The sequence below is a fragment of the Urocampus carinirostris genome, chromosome 1, assembly GCF_059441175.1.
Source record: "Urocampus carinirostris isolate Australia breed hairy pipefish chromosome 1, RoL_Ucar_1.0, whole genome shotgun sequence".
Lineage (NCBI taxonomy): Eukaryota > Metazoa > Chordata > Actinopteri > Syngnathiformes > Syngnathidae > Urocampus > Urocampus carinirostris.
The window spans coordinates 37,669,600-37,691,004 of NC_142349.1; the positions used below are offsets into that span (position 1 = coordinate 37,669,600).

General features: G+C 39.2%; 1 protein-coding gene across 1 annotated transcript in view; it reads right to left on the reverse strand.

Moving 5' to 3' along the window:
- dpp6b (dipeptidyl-peptidase 6b) overlaps positions 1-16,847 on the reverse strand; it is a 697,001-nt gene extending 680,154 nt beyond the window's left edge. Inside the window, exon 1 of the mRNA XM_088337977.1 lies at positions 16,733-16,847. Coding sequence (XP_088194103.1) covers positions 16,733-16,789 — 57 coding nt within the window. The 5' untranslated portion in view covers positions 16,790-16,847. The remainder of the gene's footprint in view (positions 1-16,732) is intronic.
- Positions 16,848-21,405: the final 4,558 nt, after the last annotated feature.

The following is a 21,405-nucleotide window of genomic DNA, read 5'->3' on the forward strand; positions in this document are numbered from 1 at the left end:
CATGTTCAAGCTATCTCGGGCGTTTCTGGAAATGAAATGAAATGAAATGAAATAAAATGAAATGATCTGAAATGAAATGAAATGAAATGATCTGCATTTATATAGCGCTTTTCAATTCAATGACTTCCCAAAGCGCTTTACAGTGTGCTTCACATTTTCCAATAGCGGCCTTGTATTGCAGCCATGTAAGACGCTAACCTGCTTATTGGGGGTATTAGGGGTTCAGTGTCTTACCCAAGGACACATTGACATGTAACACGGACAAGCCGGGATTCGAACTGGGATCCCTTGATCCCAAAACGAGCGCTCTACCTCCTGAGCTACTGCCGGAAAACGGGTCATCTTCTTAAGAAGGATGATTATAAAGTTGGGTCCAAACTGTTATGTGCCTCAGTGCCTTCCCCTATCTCTGTCTTGAAATTTCCCATTTAGGTGCGATAAGGCTACTTTTCAAACTGCTAATTGTAGGTAAAGTACTGGCTGGCTCAGATAAATTTAACTTACTATAAAAAAGGGTATTAATTTTCATTGTCGGTTGGTGAGACGTTGATATGATAAAAAAACATGTTTTAAACGGGACAGGTCAAGTAAAAGTCCACTTTTTTCCAATCATTAGTTTCATTTTGTACAAACTTTTGCTTCTTTTAGTCAGCTTGAACCTTTACTCGATCTGAAATGCTCCACCACCCTCTAACAATTACTGTCCTTTTAATAATCATGAATTGGATTATTGCAGGAATAATTATGATTAATGTTTTCTATTTTTTTGTGAATTTTTCAGCCACTTATCCTCACGATGGTTGCAGGAGTGCATTAGCTCATCCCAGCTGACTTCTAACAGTGGCCATTGACTCACATACTTATTCTTACGGACAAATGTGATTCACCAATCAACCAGCCATTAATGTTCTAGGTTCGTGGGATGAAACCTGAGTAGGTTTTTCTTATTCTATTTTTTCAAACAAATAAACAAAGCAGTACTAAATAATAAAATAGAGCACAAAAGCGCACAGACTTATAAAGAAATAAGAAAGTATCTGAAGCCCAACTGTCCATAAGGTTGACTTCAATCAAACCGTTTGAAATGTCTGATTCCATGGTCTTTCACATGGTCCATGCAAACTCGGGCGAATTGAAAGGGAAGCTGAAACGTGGCATTGGCTTGAGAAAAAATATCGCAGCAAAGAGAAAAAAGTAGCTCAAATCATCCATTAATGTGTCTTAGAATCCAATGATAACTTTGGCGGCTAACAAAATTCGAATGGCGTTTGCAAATAAACCTGATAGTGAGGAAGGCTGGATGCATATAATGAAAGCAACTTAAAAGAGGCAGATGATCTTACAAGCAGGATTAACATTTAGGAAGGTTCAAAGTTTGGTTACACATTATCAAGGTACTAACCCTTGTTAAGACAACAAACAATTCTATATGACAGCATAAAAGCTGACAAGGTAAAAAGAAATGACCGTCCCAAAATAAGGAAGATGAATACATTATCTTATTGGACACACAAAACCAGGAAAGAGAATATTGCAAATCATTAGTATCCGATAATAAAAAAAAACACCTTAACACATTTCTCCCATGTCCTAACCAAAAACACAAGGTCACATAGATAAACTCTGGTTAAATGTCCATGGCCATAGCCCAATGGTTGCATTGAGATGTGGATTGAAATCTGGAATATAGTATTGAGCACTGGGATATGGCCAGCAGTCATTTCTTAGCTGTACCCGCCCCATCCTTATTCATCTGTTATAAAATGTACCCATTGCAAAAGTAGAAACATTAATTCAAAAGAAGGCATTTTCATTTCAGCCTTTAAAAGACTCCAGCCCATGAATCGAAAAGACTGGATTACTGTCTCAAAAATGTTCATATCGGTCCTTGTCATCAATTGTGCCTCAACTTCATAGAGGCTTATCCTGGGTTGGCATGCCTTTGGGAAATAGTCTTGATCCTACCCTGCGGATATCGAAGTTTCCCAGATAGATGATGGTAGAGACTCTCAAGTTGTTGGGTAGCAATTATTCGCTGCTCGGCTGCTTTAACGACTCCAACCAGACCCTATAATAGCTTTCAAGTGCACATCTGAGGTGAAAAATATCCAACTCTTGGATCCTTGCTTATTGTCTGTTTTTTTGTATGACTCAATAAAGAAACCCAAAAAAAGAATGCAGTGATGGATGAATTAATTAGGCTTTATCTTGTAATAGTGTAAAAATATCTCCCTACCAGCCTTAGATATCAGATTCAAGCCTTATATGTTAACAATGGGGACTACTGTTAACCATTGGTATTCATAAATAATTCAGCTTTGAATTTACCTTACTATGACTGCAGATATAAACTAGCAGCATGGCAAGTCACTCTAACAGTGCTAATAGGCGAGCTGAGCTAGCAGGTGAGAAAGGAGGAAAGCTAACATCGCACAACAAGCGAGCAGCGCAGTTCAAAGGAACATTAAATGAGGACATGCAATTTACAAAATAGATTCTGACATCCGGGAAAAAAATCTCCCATCTGCTGATCACCTTTTAATAAACCAGGCTCATTCAAGTTTGCTATTATAGACCTCATTCCCATTGTGGTGTTATGTCCTTTCGTCCCATGGATCATTTTTCTAAATGTACATTTACACAATTTTGTCCAAAAACAATTTGGAATCAGGATAACATTGAAATTGTGATTTTTTTTTTTTAATTTTTAATGTGTCAACCTCTACTTTGAAGATTCTGTGCAACTAAATACTGTATATATATATTTTTAAAACAGAAATTTGAAATGAAACGCACCCTATCCAGGGCACACTCATAATTGAACTAAAAGTCAAACTTTCTGTGACACGCTGCGACAATCTGATTTACTTTGCTCCAGCATGTTCGCGCTTGAGTCACCCAGCGATTTCGTTTACTGGTGATGCACAGATGAAAGAGGACACGGATTAATGTCAAAAAGACAAGTTCTGTCAGAAAACTTTAAAGAAGCCAGCAAGTCAAATAATCACCACAGGCGTTGCAATGAAGCTTCGGTCCAATTACTTAAAAAGAAAAAAGTGTTGTGATCATACGCGAAAAATATGCTCAAGTAACGCGCCGCTGAAAGCCAACACTAATTCCGTAGAACATTCATATCAACCACATTGGAGCGTTTGACAGTAAATGCCATAAGTTGTTACCATCAGCTTGCTCGATGCTAACAGAATGACACGAAATAATAGAGGAAAGACAATAACTAACATCCGTCAGTCAAACGTTTGAAAAGGACGCGGTAATATCTCATTTCATCCTAACATCCCCAGCTCGATAAGAAAATGGATTGGATTTAGGTACAGCCATAATTACATTTCAAATTATTTACGGCGAGACATTAGTTGAACACTAATGACCTGCTGAGATGTGATGCAGAGTCAACTGCAGCAACATGCTTCCTTATTTATGTTGTATCATTTTGCTGCCTCAATGTGTGTGTGTGTGTGTGTGTGTGTGTGTGTGTGTGTGTGTGTGTGTGTGTGTGTGTGTGTGTGTGTGTGTGTGTGTGTGTGTGCATGCTTGTTTGCACATCTGTTATGGCCTGGATTGAATCCATTATAAATCATTTTGTAGCTGTCAACCGGCAGACAGTCATATAATAGACTAACATTATTCACTTCCTCTCTGCGATTAAAATGATCATAAATAGCACAACGGATACTCAAAAAGACATTTCTCAACAGCCGTGAAGGTATATTAATTTTGTGTGCATGTAATCAATAATTTGAAAACAGATTAAAAAAAATAAGCAAAGAGCAAAGTTCTTTACCAAGCAGTGTCTTTGAGCCTTTAATATGTCCCAAAAGCAAGGGAGCTGCATTGTGTACTGTACTATGTGCGACTTAAAATTTCGGGAAAGAAAAACAGTACTTTTGCTTTCATGTATAAAAACCCCTACCCAAAAAACCCACGGCCTGAATAGGTATGGGCGTCGCCAGGCTGTAGTTGCCCAAGACACATCACAGGAAATAGAGCCCCGACGACCTATGTGGGTAAAAGATCCATGAACTTTAAATGAGGATTAAGTTGTACTTCTAAATTAGATTAGTTAAAGTATTTCAAAATTATTTCTGCCCTCCTGATCTTTGCTTACGAAAACCTTTTCTTGCATAAATTAAAATAACAATAAATCCTGTAAATTTTCCGATGTTCTCTCACTGCCATTTTATTTAAAGGGGCATTGTGTAATACTGTGTAGTGCAGCAACCGAAATTTAGTGCTACGAAGCACAAGGAAGAATACAAACTACTGCGACTCTAAGTGACTGAACCGCACGATTTTTTTTATTTTTTTTCCAAGCCTTTCACAAGGTTTTTGGGTGTCGCAATAATATGGCAGAAAATCATGTCAACTCCCTATAGGCCAGCATTAATCAATCAATTGATCAATCAATCAATCAACATACCGAAGCCATAACACCCTAGTGGGGGACGGCTACAGTTGTAAACACACTCACTATGCCCGACAGCATACACTTCTTTACACCCTCCACTTCATATACTATCGTTCGCCATTCACATCTACCCCTACCTTACATTTGCCGACCTCACATCCAGAGCATGTTTCACCCTATCCATCCAACCATTTTTGGGTCTTCCTATCATTTTATTTCCCATCATTTCTGCACTGCATACTCATAGTCAAACGATCTTCAACCATTCTTTCCATATGCCCAAACCACCTCAGAACATTTTCATAGCAAGCTCCCTCACCACACCAGTTCTTCTTCATCTCATTTCAAGGATGTTTAGCCTGTTACGCACATTTACTCTCAAACCCAATGCCTCTGAGCCATACATTACCGGGAACCTGCATGCCGGGATAAAACGTTTCCTGCTTATATAAATTAGTAAGCCTTTCAATGCTTTCCATGGAAACATATATGCGAGATATGATGTCAGGCATTCTGATGTTCGTAGCTGGCAGGCTACAGTTTAATCAAAATGGTTAGAAGGAGCTCAAAGCGTTATTGGAAAGGAGCAAGCTGACGATCACGTTTGATTGGCATTGTAGTCAACATTTAGACTCTGGCAACGTGTGAACTCAATCACAGGATGAATGAGACACCACACAAATTGGATACTAACGTTGAAAATCGATGGCCAATTTTGGCCAACCGATGCCTACTGAGAAAGAGAAACACTTGTGGCAGTGGAAATTACATTCTGTTTGTTTGTAGAACAACTGTTATTTTGGACTTTTTGTCTTGTACTCCTAATGCTGCCAGGACCCAATAAGACGATGTTTTGGTGTGTTGGCTGGGACCAAGGAGACCCAATCAACATCCTTTTTCTGGCCACTCCGCAGCCCTTTCAAATTCATTCGTTAAAAAAAAATGACTGTTTGAAAACCAATGTTAGGCTCGACCTACAGACAATTCACATACCTGTCAACCTCAATGCTCCCCCTATGAATAATTCCTTTTAGGTTATAATTAACCTTACAAACACAACACATCACCTTTTTAACTCAGATTAAGATAGACTATGTAGATTAAAAAAAAAAAACTTGTGTAAACAATACGAGTGAAAGATACTGTAAATGCTTGATTGAGGATAACATTTAATGTTGTACCGCAACAATATTAGCAAAAATGTTGACATCTGCCACCAGTGACCGAGCCGATCTAGATTAGAGCCGAAAGGGGCAAGATGAGATTGCTCCGACAAAAATAAATAAATAACAGATTTTAAAAGAAATTCTCTCCACGAACTTCCCACACAGTATTGTAATTTCCTTGTTTGTTTTTCCTGGTCCAAGATATTCTTTTCCCGGAGTGTCTGATTTTGGATCTGCATAAACCATCCATAACAACAGTAATCGTTCTCCTAAATTGTTCATACTGTATGGAGATTTGCTGGTAAACTGTTTTTTTGTACATTTAAATGTCATTGTTAATTTCAAAATAGCTTAATTTTGATGGTTCAAGTTCACATCTAGCTAACCAATTGAAAAAAACTGCATTAATTTCTGTTAGAGCATATCTGAATATTCAAATATTCCCAATTAATATTTTTATCAACTTTTCAAAACAAAAGCGGCACTCATTCCTATGTTATCTTTAATTATTTCGCTTCAGCAAGTCGATGTTAAAACGCTTACTCGATACATATTAAAAACTTTTGGCCGTCAGTGAATGTGCATTTCTGTAGATATTTAAACAATTTTTCTAAGCAAATAGAAAAATCATATAATGCAAGGAAACACTAGGTCTTTCCAACTGGGAACCTTAAACAAAAATGTAAACATTTGTCTGTTTTTCCAGTAAAGTTCTTTACTTAAGCACAGTAGAGAGGCGTGTGATTTGGAGTCATAAGTGACTCTGTGCAACACATTTGACATTAGAAGTTTTACAGAACTCATTGGATATTTAAAAACGGGAGCTCTACGGCTTCCAATTGGTCCGCAGAGGAGGATATCAGTGCCAACCACTCTCCTTAGCTTGTATTCCTTCCTGCTATCATACACAGCCAGCAAAAATCGAGCCCACCACGTAGCTCACCCGCAACCATCACCTCCAAAATCCGTGCAATGCATGCTAATGGAGCGCTACCCGTCTTGAGGTGTTGCCGGCATCTATCTAAGCCAGGGTGGCGACAAACATGGAAATGGTCTGTACCACTTGAGCTATGAGAACTAATGTCTTGCACACTACTTTTACTTCTACCACACCTTCAGTGAAATTGGAGAGTACGCAGCTGGTAATCTCAAACAAGAGCAGTTTTTGCCTTCTCTATTCCAAGACAACCACTGCCAGAGCAGGACTGCGTCTCCAGGAGGGCCAAGGGGGCAGTTTACATTCTATGAGATGCAGTAGTGCGGGGTCTCTCTCCTCGCTTGGATGCTTCTGAGGCCCTTTTTCTTTTTTTTCACTTTGTTCCAGCCTGACTCGCTCCCTCTTCCCCTTTCTCTTGCTCATGCTTAGAATCTCCAATCAAGATTTTGCTCAGTTCAATAATGTAACTCAATTAAGGACCTGCGAGAGGAACACACAGCCATTTATAGGCCAAAATTATAAATACATCTATTCAATCTATTGGACACACACATGGATCCGGACAGGGCAAGAAAAGTGATTTTTGTCAATTTTACAACAACTCCTTACAATCCCAGATGTTTAAAAAGCTGAGTATAAGAAAAGATGAAAACCCACAAAGAGACTGCAAAATAAAACACTGTGAGGAAAAATTGAAGCCACAAACAACAAAATATAGAAGATGAAGCAACAAGACTTTTTTTTCGCAAAGTCTCCGCAGAGTTTAAACAATAACTTTACTTGTGTCTACTGCCGGTCCAGTCATTAGGGTTTTTCTTAGAATACTTAAGAGACAGACTTTTGAATAGACCGCAACTCTAGTTGTTAAGGCATATTGAAGCATTTTACTTTATTACAATTTTGGGGGGTTAAATATTTAATTGAAAATAGACAGTTTAAAAAACAAAAGGGTTCAATTTAGGTATTTATGCTCGATCTGTCTGTATCTGTTGGCTGATGTGGAAAAGAGGGATTTCATGCGGGCTGGGGTATCCGAGTGTCGTCTGGATGTTGTTCTTGCAGTATAGACTTCTTGACTAAACCCAATCGCCCTCATTTTCACGGGAAAGTGAGTATAACCTACCAAACCACGTAAAAACACCGCAATCACGACATGTCATTTTTGCATTGACATGATCAAGTTCTGCAATTATGGAAGCAAACACAGGCGTTTCAAAAATCTTTGAAAATACATTTAAAAACAAGCTTTAACATTAAAGTTAAGGCACTTACTTGCTAACTCTCATACTAAATCTAAATCGAGCCAATTTGTGAAGGAGCTTTAACATTTCCCCCTTCATCAAGCTATTAGGTCTTAAAATTGGTGGACAAAACATGGCTAATTAAAATAAAAGACAATAATAAAGTGGCTAATAATCTGATAAAAACACAACCATAAACTAGTTTAACAACATGTTTGCATCATCTTCCTGCTGACAATAACAGTTTTAGGGTTAAAACTATTAAATAAGTGCCAATGATATCTCTGTAGTCAGGGGCCTTTTAGAACAGGGAAGAGCTCTATCACATAGAGTATTAAGTCGACAGGAACCCAAGAACGGAATAAAAACATCCTTTGATGTAAAACCAAGTCATTGTGCTTGTGGCCACAATCAACCAGCGGATTTTTGTGCCATGACATTTCCCTGGGGTCCCCAAAACAAACTGCCCTGGCAATACATTTTTTGTCACATTTACCACCCTGACATATCCTTCCATGAGGACTAGTGCTGATGGCTCACAGCGAGGCACAGTGAGCGTAATTAGTACAAAGGTCACTCTTGCCATGTGTGCTGTTTTGGCCTGATGAGAAATTAATCATTCACCACGAGGCTTGGATTTAGTTTATTAATTTATTTCATTCAACCCCCTATGCAATGATGCTTTCCCTGCTCAAACTATAGATTTGGTATATGCCCTTTCTGGTTTTGCAGTAAAAAACTTGCCGTTGCATTAAAATCACGTTTAAAAGGAAATACTAAAATGAATACATGACTGTAGGGAAGTAAGAAATATTGTGTGTTGTGTTCATAGTGATCGGTTATTCCTCAAGGATTAAATATGCAGTGTATGAAGTGTAGCCACCATGAGATGATATCAGTCAGACACTCGGGAAAAATTGTGTGTTTGGTAGGTTTTTGCTCAGGGTTAGTTAAGAAAATCAAGCTTCGTAATACTTACATCGTCACTATAGTTTACACTATAATAATGAGACAAAACTATCTGCATTTACATAGCGCTTTTCAAGTCAAGACTTCCCAAAGCGCTTTACAGTGTGCTTCACATTTCCCAATAGCGGCCGTGCAAAAGAACACTTTTATTTGTCCAAGGTGTTAGATGAGAAATCGTGAATTTTGGTTATCTTGTTTTATTAACCAAAAAACTAACTTACTTTTTTATATTTCAGTTTGATGACTGGTCATCTAATCTAGTTTCGGTTGATGAACCCGTTATAAGTCTCGAAATATAATTTTATGCACTCTAACAGGGTTTTAGAATCAACCTAAATCTGTTTCATGTTATAATTTAAAGTCACGCAATAATACGCTTCAAATTTGAATGACAAATCGAATGAAAGAAAAGAGGGTTTATTAAATAAGTAAAGAGAAGCAAGAAGGTTCATCAAATAAGCAAATAAAACATAATTCCGAGGTTTTCAAATTCGAGGAATCCCAAAATCATGGGTATTGCTGGTTTCTCAAAGGTCATGAGTCCAAAGTCAAGATCAAAGGAATAATCCAATTCCTACCACGACCTTGATGCAGAGCTCTATGATAAAACAGTTCCTTGCCGAAATCTTGGTCTGGAGTAGTTTGCCACTCAGATCAAAAAGATTTCCAATCAGCCAAGAATTTCCAATTAAGGAATTTTCCCCAGAGGGGAAAAGACCTGGCCAAAACTCATCTAATTCAAATTTTCATTAATTTTGACTCACACCATTACCAGGTGGGGATCAATTGCTATTGATTATCTCAGGTCATGTCTGGCATATACGCTGAAGTGCCCATTCTGCCTGCAGCAAGTAATGTGAGAAACTTGCTATTGCTTTTTGCTGTGATGTCTATATGTCTTAGATGTCTTCTATATGAGAACATGCAAAAGATATGATGTGTAGATGAGGTTTGACACAATTAAAAAATCTTACATATAAGGTTCCGTTGTCTTTACAATAAAGCTGACTGATTTTTTTTTTCAAGAACCTTTTGAAGAGAAATGTGACACAAATACCACAGACAAGCAAGTTTGTTTTCCTGAAAAAAAAAACACACTGAATTTTGGCCCTTTGATTCTACTAAAAACCTTGATGTGTCCTTATTGCATCTACAAGATCGTCCTTCAGACTGCGGTGCACAACCCGGCTGAAATGGCTCGACGGCCCCGTGCAATCTTAAACCTGCACACCTCCCCCGAGGAGGACAAAATTCCCATCGCTGCACTTGGTATGCTCTCCAGACCGCTTCAGCAACACAACTCTTGGATCAAGGCGGCATGAGCCTGTGTGATACATGCGCGACTATTGAAAAATCACGTCACACACTAGCAATGCTAAGCAACGATATAAACAATCATGAAATATTGCTGTTTCTATTCTTTGTTTATAACAGGTAGGGGCTCTTTCAAGGTTGTGTTACAGGTGGCAGCTACAAACGAAGCTTGCTAAATCTAAGTGATGGAGTCATGGGGGGGGGTTGTAGACAGCTAAATGGATTGTGCCGGTAGTTGGGAGCTCCAAAAACGTGCTTCTCGTCCATAGCAGAGGTCTCTCCAGAGACTAGCAGCCAACCCTCTAGCGTAGCAGTTAGCGCAGACAAATGACTGATCTCCAGTCATGCGGTGGTCCTTTCCTAGCGGGCTCACCTCGCTTGTATCCTGATTTCATTTCGCTGAACAATGTGCCATTGTGTGCCACAGCATTATCACTCTAAGTACGGCCATTGGGAAGAATAAACAGATGCTATCGAGCTCCGCCTGGATTGTATAGAGCTGGTGAAAATGTGTGTGCGTGTGTAGACATATCAGGAAATTGAAAGCCATTTTGCAGGCGCTAATGATAGCAGAGAGCAGCAATACAAACATTTTAAGCAGGCGATTCAATGACTGGATGGATAAAAAACACACAGCTCGTTGCATGAATACAAAATATATTTGAAAGACTTTTTTTAGACCCTTTCTGAATACAAATGGTGTCAGTGATAGTTTAACCTTTTAGTTTCCACAGAAATCGGATGTGATGTAGAAAGAAATGTAGCACGCATAAAATAAAAATATTATTCTTTTCTGGCATACCTGATCACCAGTCAAGTGTAAAATATAAAAGCATATATTTTGTAATCTGCCTAATTGTAAAAAAATGTTTTTGATAGTGTCCAGTGATCACCACATTGCCATGCTATTATTCTGCAAACTTGGATCTCAAAGTGCATACAACTAATTGGTTCATCAACAAACAAAAAGTCAAAATAATCGCAAAATGTTTTTTTCAAGTAATCTTATGGATTTCTGATTCTCAGACTTAGATAATTACAGATTGATATTGCCCCAAATAGATAAGACTCATTATATTTGTGTTCATTCCATAAAAAGCACTTAGCTGACGTCGGTGAAAAACTTCATTGGTCACAATTTGGTGACTTTTATAGTATATATGTTTGATAACAGGGCGCCATGGTAGAGGTGTGGTTAGTGCGTAGCCCCATAGTGCGGCAGTCCAAGGTTCAACTCTAGCTATTGCAGCCTCCTTTTGTAGAGTTAGCATGTTACGTTTCCTTTGGGCACTCCGGTTTTCTCGCTCATTTCAATGACATGCATTCAACCAACTCAGGGTGTCCCCTTCCCACTGCCGGAAGATGCATAAAATGGATGGATGGATGTTTGACAATTCATACTATTTGTTAGTCCCAAAATGTTCATTTGAGGGCTGTTTTTTTTAATTATTGCCCACACCAGCAGTGTGAAAATGAATAAATGTTGAGAATAACATTTTTTAAATTTTTTATATATATACATCTAAAATCATGTTTATCCATCCATTCAGTATGTACTGCTTTTCCTAACTAAGGACACGTGTGCGGCCAGGTTCTGTCACGGTTGCTACCGCGCTCAATTGGCCCCGCCCACTGACACCAGCTGAAACGCGTTGACAGATTGCTGCCGGACTACTTAAACGTGGTCTTGCGAGTTGCCTGGTGTGAGAGCGTCTGCGAAACTCCTGGTAGACTCTGTGTGATATGCCAAGTCCTGTGAATTTGCCTGTGTTTGATCCAGTTTTATTTTTGACCCGATCTGTTTGATTTTGACCATTCTTTAGTTCTGTTTTCAATCCACTTCCGCAACCATCGATCCCCGGATCGAGTGTGCGCATTCCTCCGCTCCCCCAATAAACTGTGAGTAACGTTACGCGATTGGGTTCTCATTTCTGTTCCCTGTCCTGGTTTGTGACAGGGGTTGCTGGAGACCATCCCAGCCATTTTCGGGCAGTGGGCCAGGGACACCCCTCAACTGGTTGCCAGACAATTGCAGGGCACACAAAGACAAAAAATTCACTCACTCAATTTGAAGTCTCCATTTCACCTGCCATGCATGTTATGGGAATGTGAAACGAAACCGGAGTGCACAGAGGACACGCAGGCCACAGAGAGCATAAGAACTCAGCACAGAAAGGCTAGTAGATGGATTTGAACCCTTGACCTCAAAACCTGCCCAAGACACACTGCCCAATCACCGTCTTGCCGCCGTGTACTTGAGGGATGTACAAAAAGGGCAGTCTATGCAAACATAAACCACGACAGTGGTAACATTTTCTGTTTAGAATGCAAATTAGCTTTGATAATTATACATACAATTTAAAATCTGATTAATATTGCCTGGGTGGAAAGGTAACTAAGAAGAAATATCCACACATTTTGTCCACTTGTTGACTGAAAATGACAGGTGCCAATTATTCTTTGAAAAAGGACCTATTTTTATGATAGCGGGGAAGCAGTTCACTTAGGAAGTATTTTGATTGCAACACTTAAAGAAATGTGTCATTACTGCTGAACTATTAGGAACAACTCTTAAAAGCAAAGGAAAATAGCCTGTTACAAGCAGCTCAACATTAAATCACATTGCAAAGGCGTTAGAAAAAATGTTTTTAATCTTCCCAAAAGCATGGACTTTTTTAATTTAACAAATTTTATAAGCGTGAACCTCAGGGGCCAACATTGTGGTTACAAGTCATCCCTTTGTTTTTTTGTTTTTTTGATTCTCCATTAGAGGGAAACTCTCACAACGCTTGGGTGATGCTGACTGTCAGACCACAAGTGCATGTGTCATTCATGCATAGGATGTGTAAAGTGTAAAGTTGAAGGGCCACCTTTTTTCATTGTTATACAAAGTAATGCTGGGTAGATACTCTCTTACAAACGGAAAGTAAGCTGTTTTCTTGTGTGTGTCATGGTCTCATCCTACACTTGGTAGGAACCTGATCCACACAGAAGAACCCCTGCCCCTATTGTTATGCATACGTTTGACGGCACGATGATGAAAGGCAGCCGTCAAACTCAGGCAGTACCCTGTCAACATTGTAACAAAAGAGACCATTGGCCTAGAAATATGAGGATGAGACAGACAAGTTGCCACTAACCCGCCCCTTTAGCCGGGGAATCATAAGAAACTGAATGGTTCCACAGAAAATATAGTTTAACATTCCCGTATATAAACTCAAAATAACTTGGCCGCATGAACTCAGCAATTTATGGGCTGTCATGCCCTCGGGGAATAGACGAGCATTCAACGATTTAACATCCTAGGCATAAACAAAGAAAAGAGCTTCATGTGCCGACACATTTTTGTTTCTCCCTTCATTGAACCCAACGTGTCTGTGCAATTCAAGCTAACTTTGGATCTTTCAAGCAAGCCTTTCTTAGAAACGGCATTTCGGGAGTGCTATTGCTGGGTCGTGACAACATTAAAGAGAAGAATAGAGCTTGTATTTTCCCAGTAAGTGGAGAAATCTCCTCGGTTTAGGGTACCATGAGACACTCTAGCTGACACACAGAGCCAACATTTTTGACATTTTCATTAAAAACAAGCTCAATAACAAATGTTCAGAGCCATGGTTTCTTGAAACTTTAAAAAAAAAAAAAATGTTTTCTTTATGTTACCTCTTCCACTGATTCATTTTTATATGTGGGCCATTTTTCTCATAAGAATCATAAGTGAGCTAAAGGCAGGAGGCATAATATTTAAGCTGTGCCCTGGGTTCCCTTCAGAGTGCCATGATATCTAACAAAACTGTTTGTCTAGCAAAATAGTATGTTTCGTGGTTAAAATACATATTGAATGGTTAAAAAACAATATTCAATAGACTTTTCTCATCCTAACCACGCGAAAAACGTTCCGGACTTGTCACGCAAATGTCCTTCCTAGTGTAGTCCAACTTAAAGATGATCCAAAAAACTTCTGTTATCTCTCTTTCAGCCATTCTGTTATGATTTAGGTTATATTAACAGTGTACACAAATACTATAACCGCCTAAAAAGAATAAATAAATGAATCAATGGGCAGCACGGCAGCGCAGTGGTTAGCGCGTGTGCGGCACAGTTCTGAGGTCGTGGGAACCTCCTGCGTGGGTTCAAATCCAGCTCCCGGCCTTACTGTGCGGAGTTTGTATGTTCTCCCCGTTCTTGCGTGGGTTTCCTCCGGGCACTCCGGTTTCCTCCCACATTCCAAAGACATGCATTTTCAGGTGAATTGGCCGGTCCAAATTGTCCCTAGGTGTGACTGAGCGAGTGAGTTGTCTGTCCCTGTGTGCCCTGCAATTGGCTGGCAACCAGTTCAGGGTGTCCCCTGCCCACTGCCCGATGATTGCTGGGATGGGCTCCTACTGAGAATAAGCGGTGCAGCTGATGAGATGAGATGAGATGAATCAATGAATGAATGAAATATCACTAAAAAAGTTACGACTTGTAAACCTTCTAAAACAAACGAATTGTGCAAATCAGTCAAATATCCAAATTGTGCATTAAATTATTTCCAACACCAAAGCCATAAAAACAAAGATGGAACAGTGTCTTCCTGTGAGTGGACAGCCTGACTATTTACTAAAGGTCTTCAGGATAAAAACAATTCCATTATTAGACTATTATTGCTAGAAGATAAGCGTCAGACAAAGGTTTCCCTCAGTAGTGAAACAGGGTGCAGTAACTACGTTTGACCTACAGATGTTACTTAGGTGGCTTTAACTCAAGCACCAAAGTCAAGTCAAGTCATTTTTATTTGTATAGCCCTTAATCACAATTAGTCTCTAAGGGCTTCACAAGTTATTACATACAAGAAGTTTAGGTTATTCGTATGCTATTGAGTAGAAGTGAGTTTTAAGCCTAGATTTAAACATTTCCAAACAACTCTTTACATAAAAGTTAGGTCAACCATCTCTTAATGACATGTAATTGTTTCACGACAGCTGCAAGAGAAGGATAAAAAATCAATCACAGTCAACATTTAATTTTTATAATTTTCCCATTTGTATACATGTAAAGTAAACTGGCAGGTGATGTTGACTCTCCATGCGTGATTTGGGGATCTGCATATCCGCCGGTAACCAACGCAAAAAGTCTTATTTGTTCATTTGGACATAAAAACAAGCGCACCCTTCCATCCAGGTCGCATATGTAAAGAAGAGACGTCTCGAATTTGTTTTTGTAATGTTTAAGGTAATTGGAAATAAAATGGGCAATTAGCCATAGTGTTCTGTTTTTGTTTCTTTGTGTGGAACAGTACTTATCCAAAAACTGTCGTGCTCATATCAACGTGGAGTTAAATGTTTTTCAACAACTTGAAAAATAAGCGCAAGTTTCCGCTCGGCATGCAGCTGGACTCATATCCCCAAATGTGTTCCAGACATGGAGGTGACAACGCAATCATGAGGTATGTTCGGGAAAATTATTCCAAAGCTCCGGCAGCGGAAACGCCCCAAGTAAAGAGCCTGTAAAGTACCACAATGGGTTTTGCTAAAGCCATATTAAGTTGCAACCAAATAAGTAAAAAGCTAGTTCTAGCACTGTTAAATTTGGTTGCAGTTATATTGATTAGTAAGAAACTTCATGGCATCAGCTACATCGCCCATGTGACAAACCAAACAGTGCACAACACCATCAGAGGGCAAACTAGACCCTATTAAAAGCTGTTTTAAGTGTGCGTAGACAAAAACTGCAATGTTATGGTGACGTTACATGATCATCAGGATTGGCCAAGATCAATCTCCAGGCCACAGTCCAAAGTGGCAGGAGGAAACGAACTGGGCCGACAAAATCAAGGAATGGGCTGGCCCCAACATTGCCTTGAGCCAAACACAGGCCAGGAACAATCAGCAGTGGAGAACCCTGTCCAGAGTTACGTCCCAAGTCCTGCCCCGACAACCCAGGTGAATCAAAGATCCTTGAACTGTAATATTATCAAGTTAAAGCTGACTATTATATACTATTTTCAAGGGTGTCGTTTTTGGCATGGACGAACGGGATGTGTCCCCACCAATATCAAGCAATTTTGTTTTGTCCCCACCTGTATTATGTGATCACCCCTGAAAAAATACATTGATCATCAACACCTCGTTCACCTTAATAGCGCAGGGTTAAATGACATTCTCTGCTGAAGCTCGATCATATATGACCAACAAGGCTAAGCCTTTCCCATATTTCATTACGTTAGTAGTTGGTCCCCGTTAATGCCAAGACCAAACCTATGCTTTTGACTGTCTTTTTTTTTTTATCGAACATACTGACAAAATTTCCTGTTTTGTGGGTAAGCAGTCACAAATATAATTATTCGCCTATTCTAACGACAACTTATGATGTAAAAACGAGACACGAAAATTCAGCCTGATCAACTAACTTGTGGCGTTGCCCTTTGTGTTTTACCTTTACCTACATTTTGTTGGTTAAAACAAAAATTTTAAGTTCAAAAATGTATATTCCAAACTACTTAACAGTTCTTTCATCCTTTGGGCCTGGCTGTGAATGTTCAAAAACTCGAAATTAAAGGGAGAATAGTGTGATGTGAGCCAGGGTACAGTAGGAAATTATAAGAAAACCAACAACACGTCGGTTAACCCACAAGTGATAGCAACATGTCACAAGAACAGCATAAACTCACTTTAAATAATCATAAAATCCACTGCATTACCTTTTCTCCCTTGATAGACGTTCGACGGTAGTTGCCAGCACCTGCCGAGGAGTTCATGTTCCCAAGGAATAAGCAGCTAAATAACTGAAGGTAACTTCTTCCTGTAAATGCTGAGTAGATGCACACACACGCATAAAACAGCACCGGAGTGGACGCACTTAATTTACACCTTCCTTTTAGGTGGATGGTGACTCAAAAACGGGATTATGCTGAATTCCTGCCTACCTGTAGCACTTGCTTATACTGATTGGTAAATCTCGTCGTACTGCAGCTCCACTCTCTTGCTTGCTTTCCTTCTTTCTCTCTTCTATTGGGTAACCACTGCTCACTGGTTCAAGGAATGTTGAAAGGGGAAGGGAGGGGCGGCAAGCAAATGTCCTCTGTAGCGGCTTTACAAAAACACACTGCCAGGTTTATGTTCTAGTCATACCAAAGGATCTGTGGTCTTGTACTTACATATATTGTGTGCATTGACAAGCTCTCCTTTTCTCAAATCTGCCGCGCTGGCCATGGGATGAGCTGAGCTTGATTGTGGAGTCCATTTGTCAAGTAGCACTATAATAATAGTACTTTTAACAATCCTATTTTACATGTGCATGTTAAAAACCATTACAGATTACTTATAATAACTAAAGCTCTACACACAAAAAAGATCTAATCAAGACACAGAATTTTGATGAGCAACGACATCATGAGACATTTAAGAAAAGATATGATATTCATTTTTAAATACATATTCTGTAATTAGGGAAGCATGACAGGGCAGTGGTTAGTGCGTGTGCGGCACAGTTCTGAGGTCATGAGATCGAACTTTCATGTGTGGAGTTTGCATGTTCTCCTTCGGGCACTTTGGTTTCCTCCCACATTCCAAAAACAGGCATGTCAGGTAAATTGGCCGGTCCAAAGTGTCCCTAGGAGTGAATGAGCGAGTGAATTGTCTGTCTCTGTGTGTCCTGCGACTGGCTGGCAACCAGTTCAGGGTGTCCCCTGCCCGCTTCTCGAATATAGCTGGGATGGGCTCCAGCACCCCCGTGATTCTACTGAGGATAAGCGGTGCAGGTAATGGATAGATAGATGGATTCTGTAATTATCGGTTAAGGCAGTCTGTTAATCTCAATGTTTACCTTTTGCAATGTTCGAATTTGCACACAAATGGTCCAACATTTATGATAGTTGGTACTAATCTGTTTCCTCCACTTTGTAAAAGAAAAATCTCCTTTAATGCATCTCACAAATACTACTTATCCCAAAAATCAAGTCTCTCCTATTTTGATTGCCTCATCCTAAAAAAGCTCAGATTTCGCCTGATTGTTTAGGATGTGCATAACTGTTTTACTGTAGTTTCTCTTCCCAACCTTTATGGCATCCAGAGGTGAAGTGCCACCGTGCTAGCTCCTCAGTGAGTCGTATTCTTTACGGCAGTAATGAGTTTGGGGTGCATACACACAGTAAAATGTGGAACTGCGGGGAGCACAGAAGCCAAGCACAGCAAATGCCAATGATGAGAGGGAGTGGGGACTTTTTGCATTACTTCCGTATCTAATTAAAGAAGGGGACTCGGAGAAAGTTTTCATCTGTTAAAAATATTGCTCTTTTAATATTTTAAGTAGCGCCACAATTATAATAACATACGTATGTGTTCCACGACTAAGTTCTAGCAAAGCTGGTGGAAACAAAACTGCTTCTGTAAACATTATTTTCTGTAGTAAAAAGTTCAGATCAAATCAGGGAAAATTTAGAAGATTTTGCATGTGATTTTTGCGCAAAATAAATTCTCTCTGAAATGTGTGTTGGATACACTAACGACTCAAAGTTGTCTGCCTCTGTGAGTATTGTCTTTTTAAAATAACGATCAAACCCATTGCTTAAACGTTGCTCTACCCACTCAACCCAGACACTCAAAAGTACTGTTTTTTGGGTGGTAGATTGAGGTAGGCACCAAAACCTTGTTCGCATTACGATAGAACTGTAGTGCTATGGTGTCCAGGAGATTATAAAGTACAGAGCTTTGCATATGGCAACAACACTGAGCATCATAAAAGCATTGGGCCTTCCCATTGCAAGCATCAGCACCATGGACAGCAGCCAAGCTAGCGGCTGGTGTCAGCGAAAGAGCAAGCATTCTGCTTTTCTAGCCGCATGAGGCCAATTGCACTTGTTCTATTATGGTCAGGAGGCTCCAGTTGAGAAAATGTTCAAGACCATGGAAGTTAGTGAAGACTGTGAGCCTGTGTCATGTAGTTGGCCAGATGAGACACCGTGGGGGCCGATGAAAGAAGGAGCCCTAAGCGCGTTATATGCAGTCCCTCTTGTGTATCTAATGGTATTAATTGGTCTGTCTTTTTGAGACTATGGGTGGATTTGCAGCGGCCTGGTTCTGTTTACATGCCAATAACTTTGGTCGACTATTTTGAAGATAGCAAAAACATGTATTTCAGATTCAAGGAAAAAAATGATCTCGCTCATTTTTATATTGTCCTATTTTATGATTGTTTTGACCTTTTTAAATGTAATTTTGCAATATTTTTTCCCCAAAATTTAAAATGCTATTTTTGCAGTGTGGCGATTCAAGCATTGAGGAAAAAACATTTGTAATGTAGGTCAATTTTAAAATAATAATGATGATAATAAAAATACATAATTGAGAATATTATTATTGCTATAACATTATTGGAACAATTTTAATATGCAGATACTGAAACATCAAGACAATCAGACAATCAACACTATTACCTAATGCTAAGATAGCCTTGACTGTAGTTGTGTTATCGGATTTATATTATTATTATCTATTATATTTCAAAGACAAAACCAAGGACATTGACAAGTGCAACATTTAGGAATTAAAATATTCACCTAATCAACATTGAACCTTAGTTTCTCATATGTATATTGTGGCGATCAATGAAGTTTTTTTTTTGTATCAGATGCATGTGAGACGGGATGAACAGAATGCAATCCCAGATCTTATTTCAACCCCTGTGGTTAAGGCAAATAGTGCTGAATCAGCTCAACGACTGTTGTATAATGTTTCCATGCACATATATTTCCTTGTACATATACAGTATGTGCCCTTGAACCAATATAGGAGCCTTGTTTTTCTGTGTTTTAATCATTGAAGGGCACTGTTCAATATCAGATTTCTTTCAGACTGATACCAACAAATCCTTGAGAAGGCTAGTCATCATCAAATGAATTTGAAATGTATTCATATTGCACTTTTCGGGCAATAAATAAATATAATATAATCAACAAATATTAAAGGGCAGCACAGCAGCGCAATGGTTAGCCCGTGTGCGACGCAGGTCATGAGATCGCACCTTCCGGTGTGGAGTTTGAATGTTCTCCCTGTGCTTGCGTGGTGCCGCCCAGTGGTTAGCGCATGTGCGACACAGTTCCGGGCACTTCGGTTTCCTCCCACATCCCGAAAACATACATGTCAGGTTAATTGACCGGTCCAAATTGTCCTTAGGTGTGAATGAGCGAGTGAGTTGTCTGTATATATATATATATATATATATATATATATATATATATATATATATATATATATATATATATATATATATATATATATATATATATATATATATATATATATATATATATATATATATATATATATATATATATACATATGTCCCCTGCCCACTGCCCGATGATTGCTGGGATGGGCTCCTATATATATATATATATATATATACATATATATATATACATTTATATACATATACAGGACTGTCTCGGAAAATTAGAATATTGTGATAAAGTTCTTTATTTTCTGTAATGCAATTAAAAAAACAAAAATGTCATACATTCTGGATTCATTACACATCAACTGAACTATTTCAAGCCTTTTATTATTTGAATATTGCTAATTTTGGCTTACAGCTGAAAAAAACTCAAAAATCCTATCTCAAAATATTAGAATACTTCCTCAGACCAAGTAAAAAAATAATTTTATAACAGCAAAACTAAATCAAACATTTGAAAATGTCCATTGATGCACTCAGTACTTGGTTGGGAATCATTTTGCACGGATTACTGCATCAATCAGGCGTGACATGGAGGCAATCAGCCTGTGGCATTGCTGAGGTGTTATTGATGCCCAGGATGCATCGATAGCGGCCTTCAGCTCATTTGCATTTGTAGGTCTGGTGTCTTTCATCTTCTTCTTAACTATACCCCACAAATTCTCGATGGGGTTCAGGTCAGGGGAATTAGCAGGCCAATCAAGGACAGTGATGCCATGGTCAGTGCACCAGTTACTGGTGGTTTTGGCACTGTGGGCAGGTGCCAGATCATGCTGGAAAATGAAATCCTCATCTCCATAGAGCTTTTCAGCAGAGGGAAGCATGTAGTGCTCTAAAATCTCTTGGTACACAGTTGCATTTACTCTGGACTTGATGAAACACAGTGGACCAACACCAGCAGCTGACATGGCTCCCCAAACCATTGCTGACTGTGGGAACTTCACACTGGATTTCAAGCAACTTGGATTTTGCTCCTCTCCAGCCTTTCTCCAGACTCTGGCGCCTTGACTTCCAAATGAAATGCAAAACTTGCTTTCGTCTGAAAAGAGGACTTTGGACCACTCTGCAACTGTCCAGTGCTTCTTCTCCATAGCCCAAGTCAGACGCTTCTTCCGTTGTCTTGAGTTCAGAAGTGGCTCG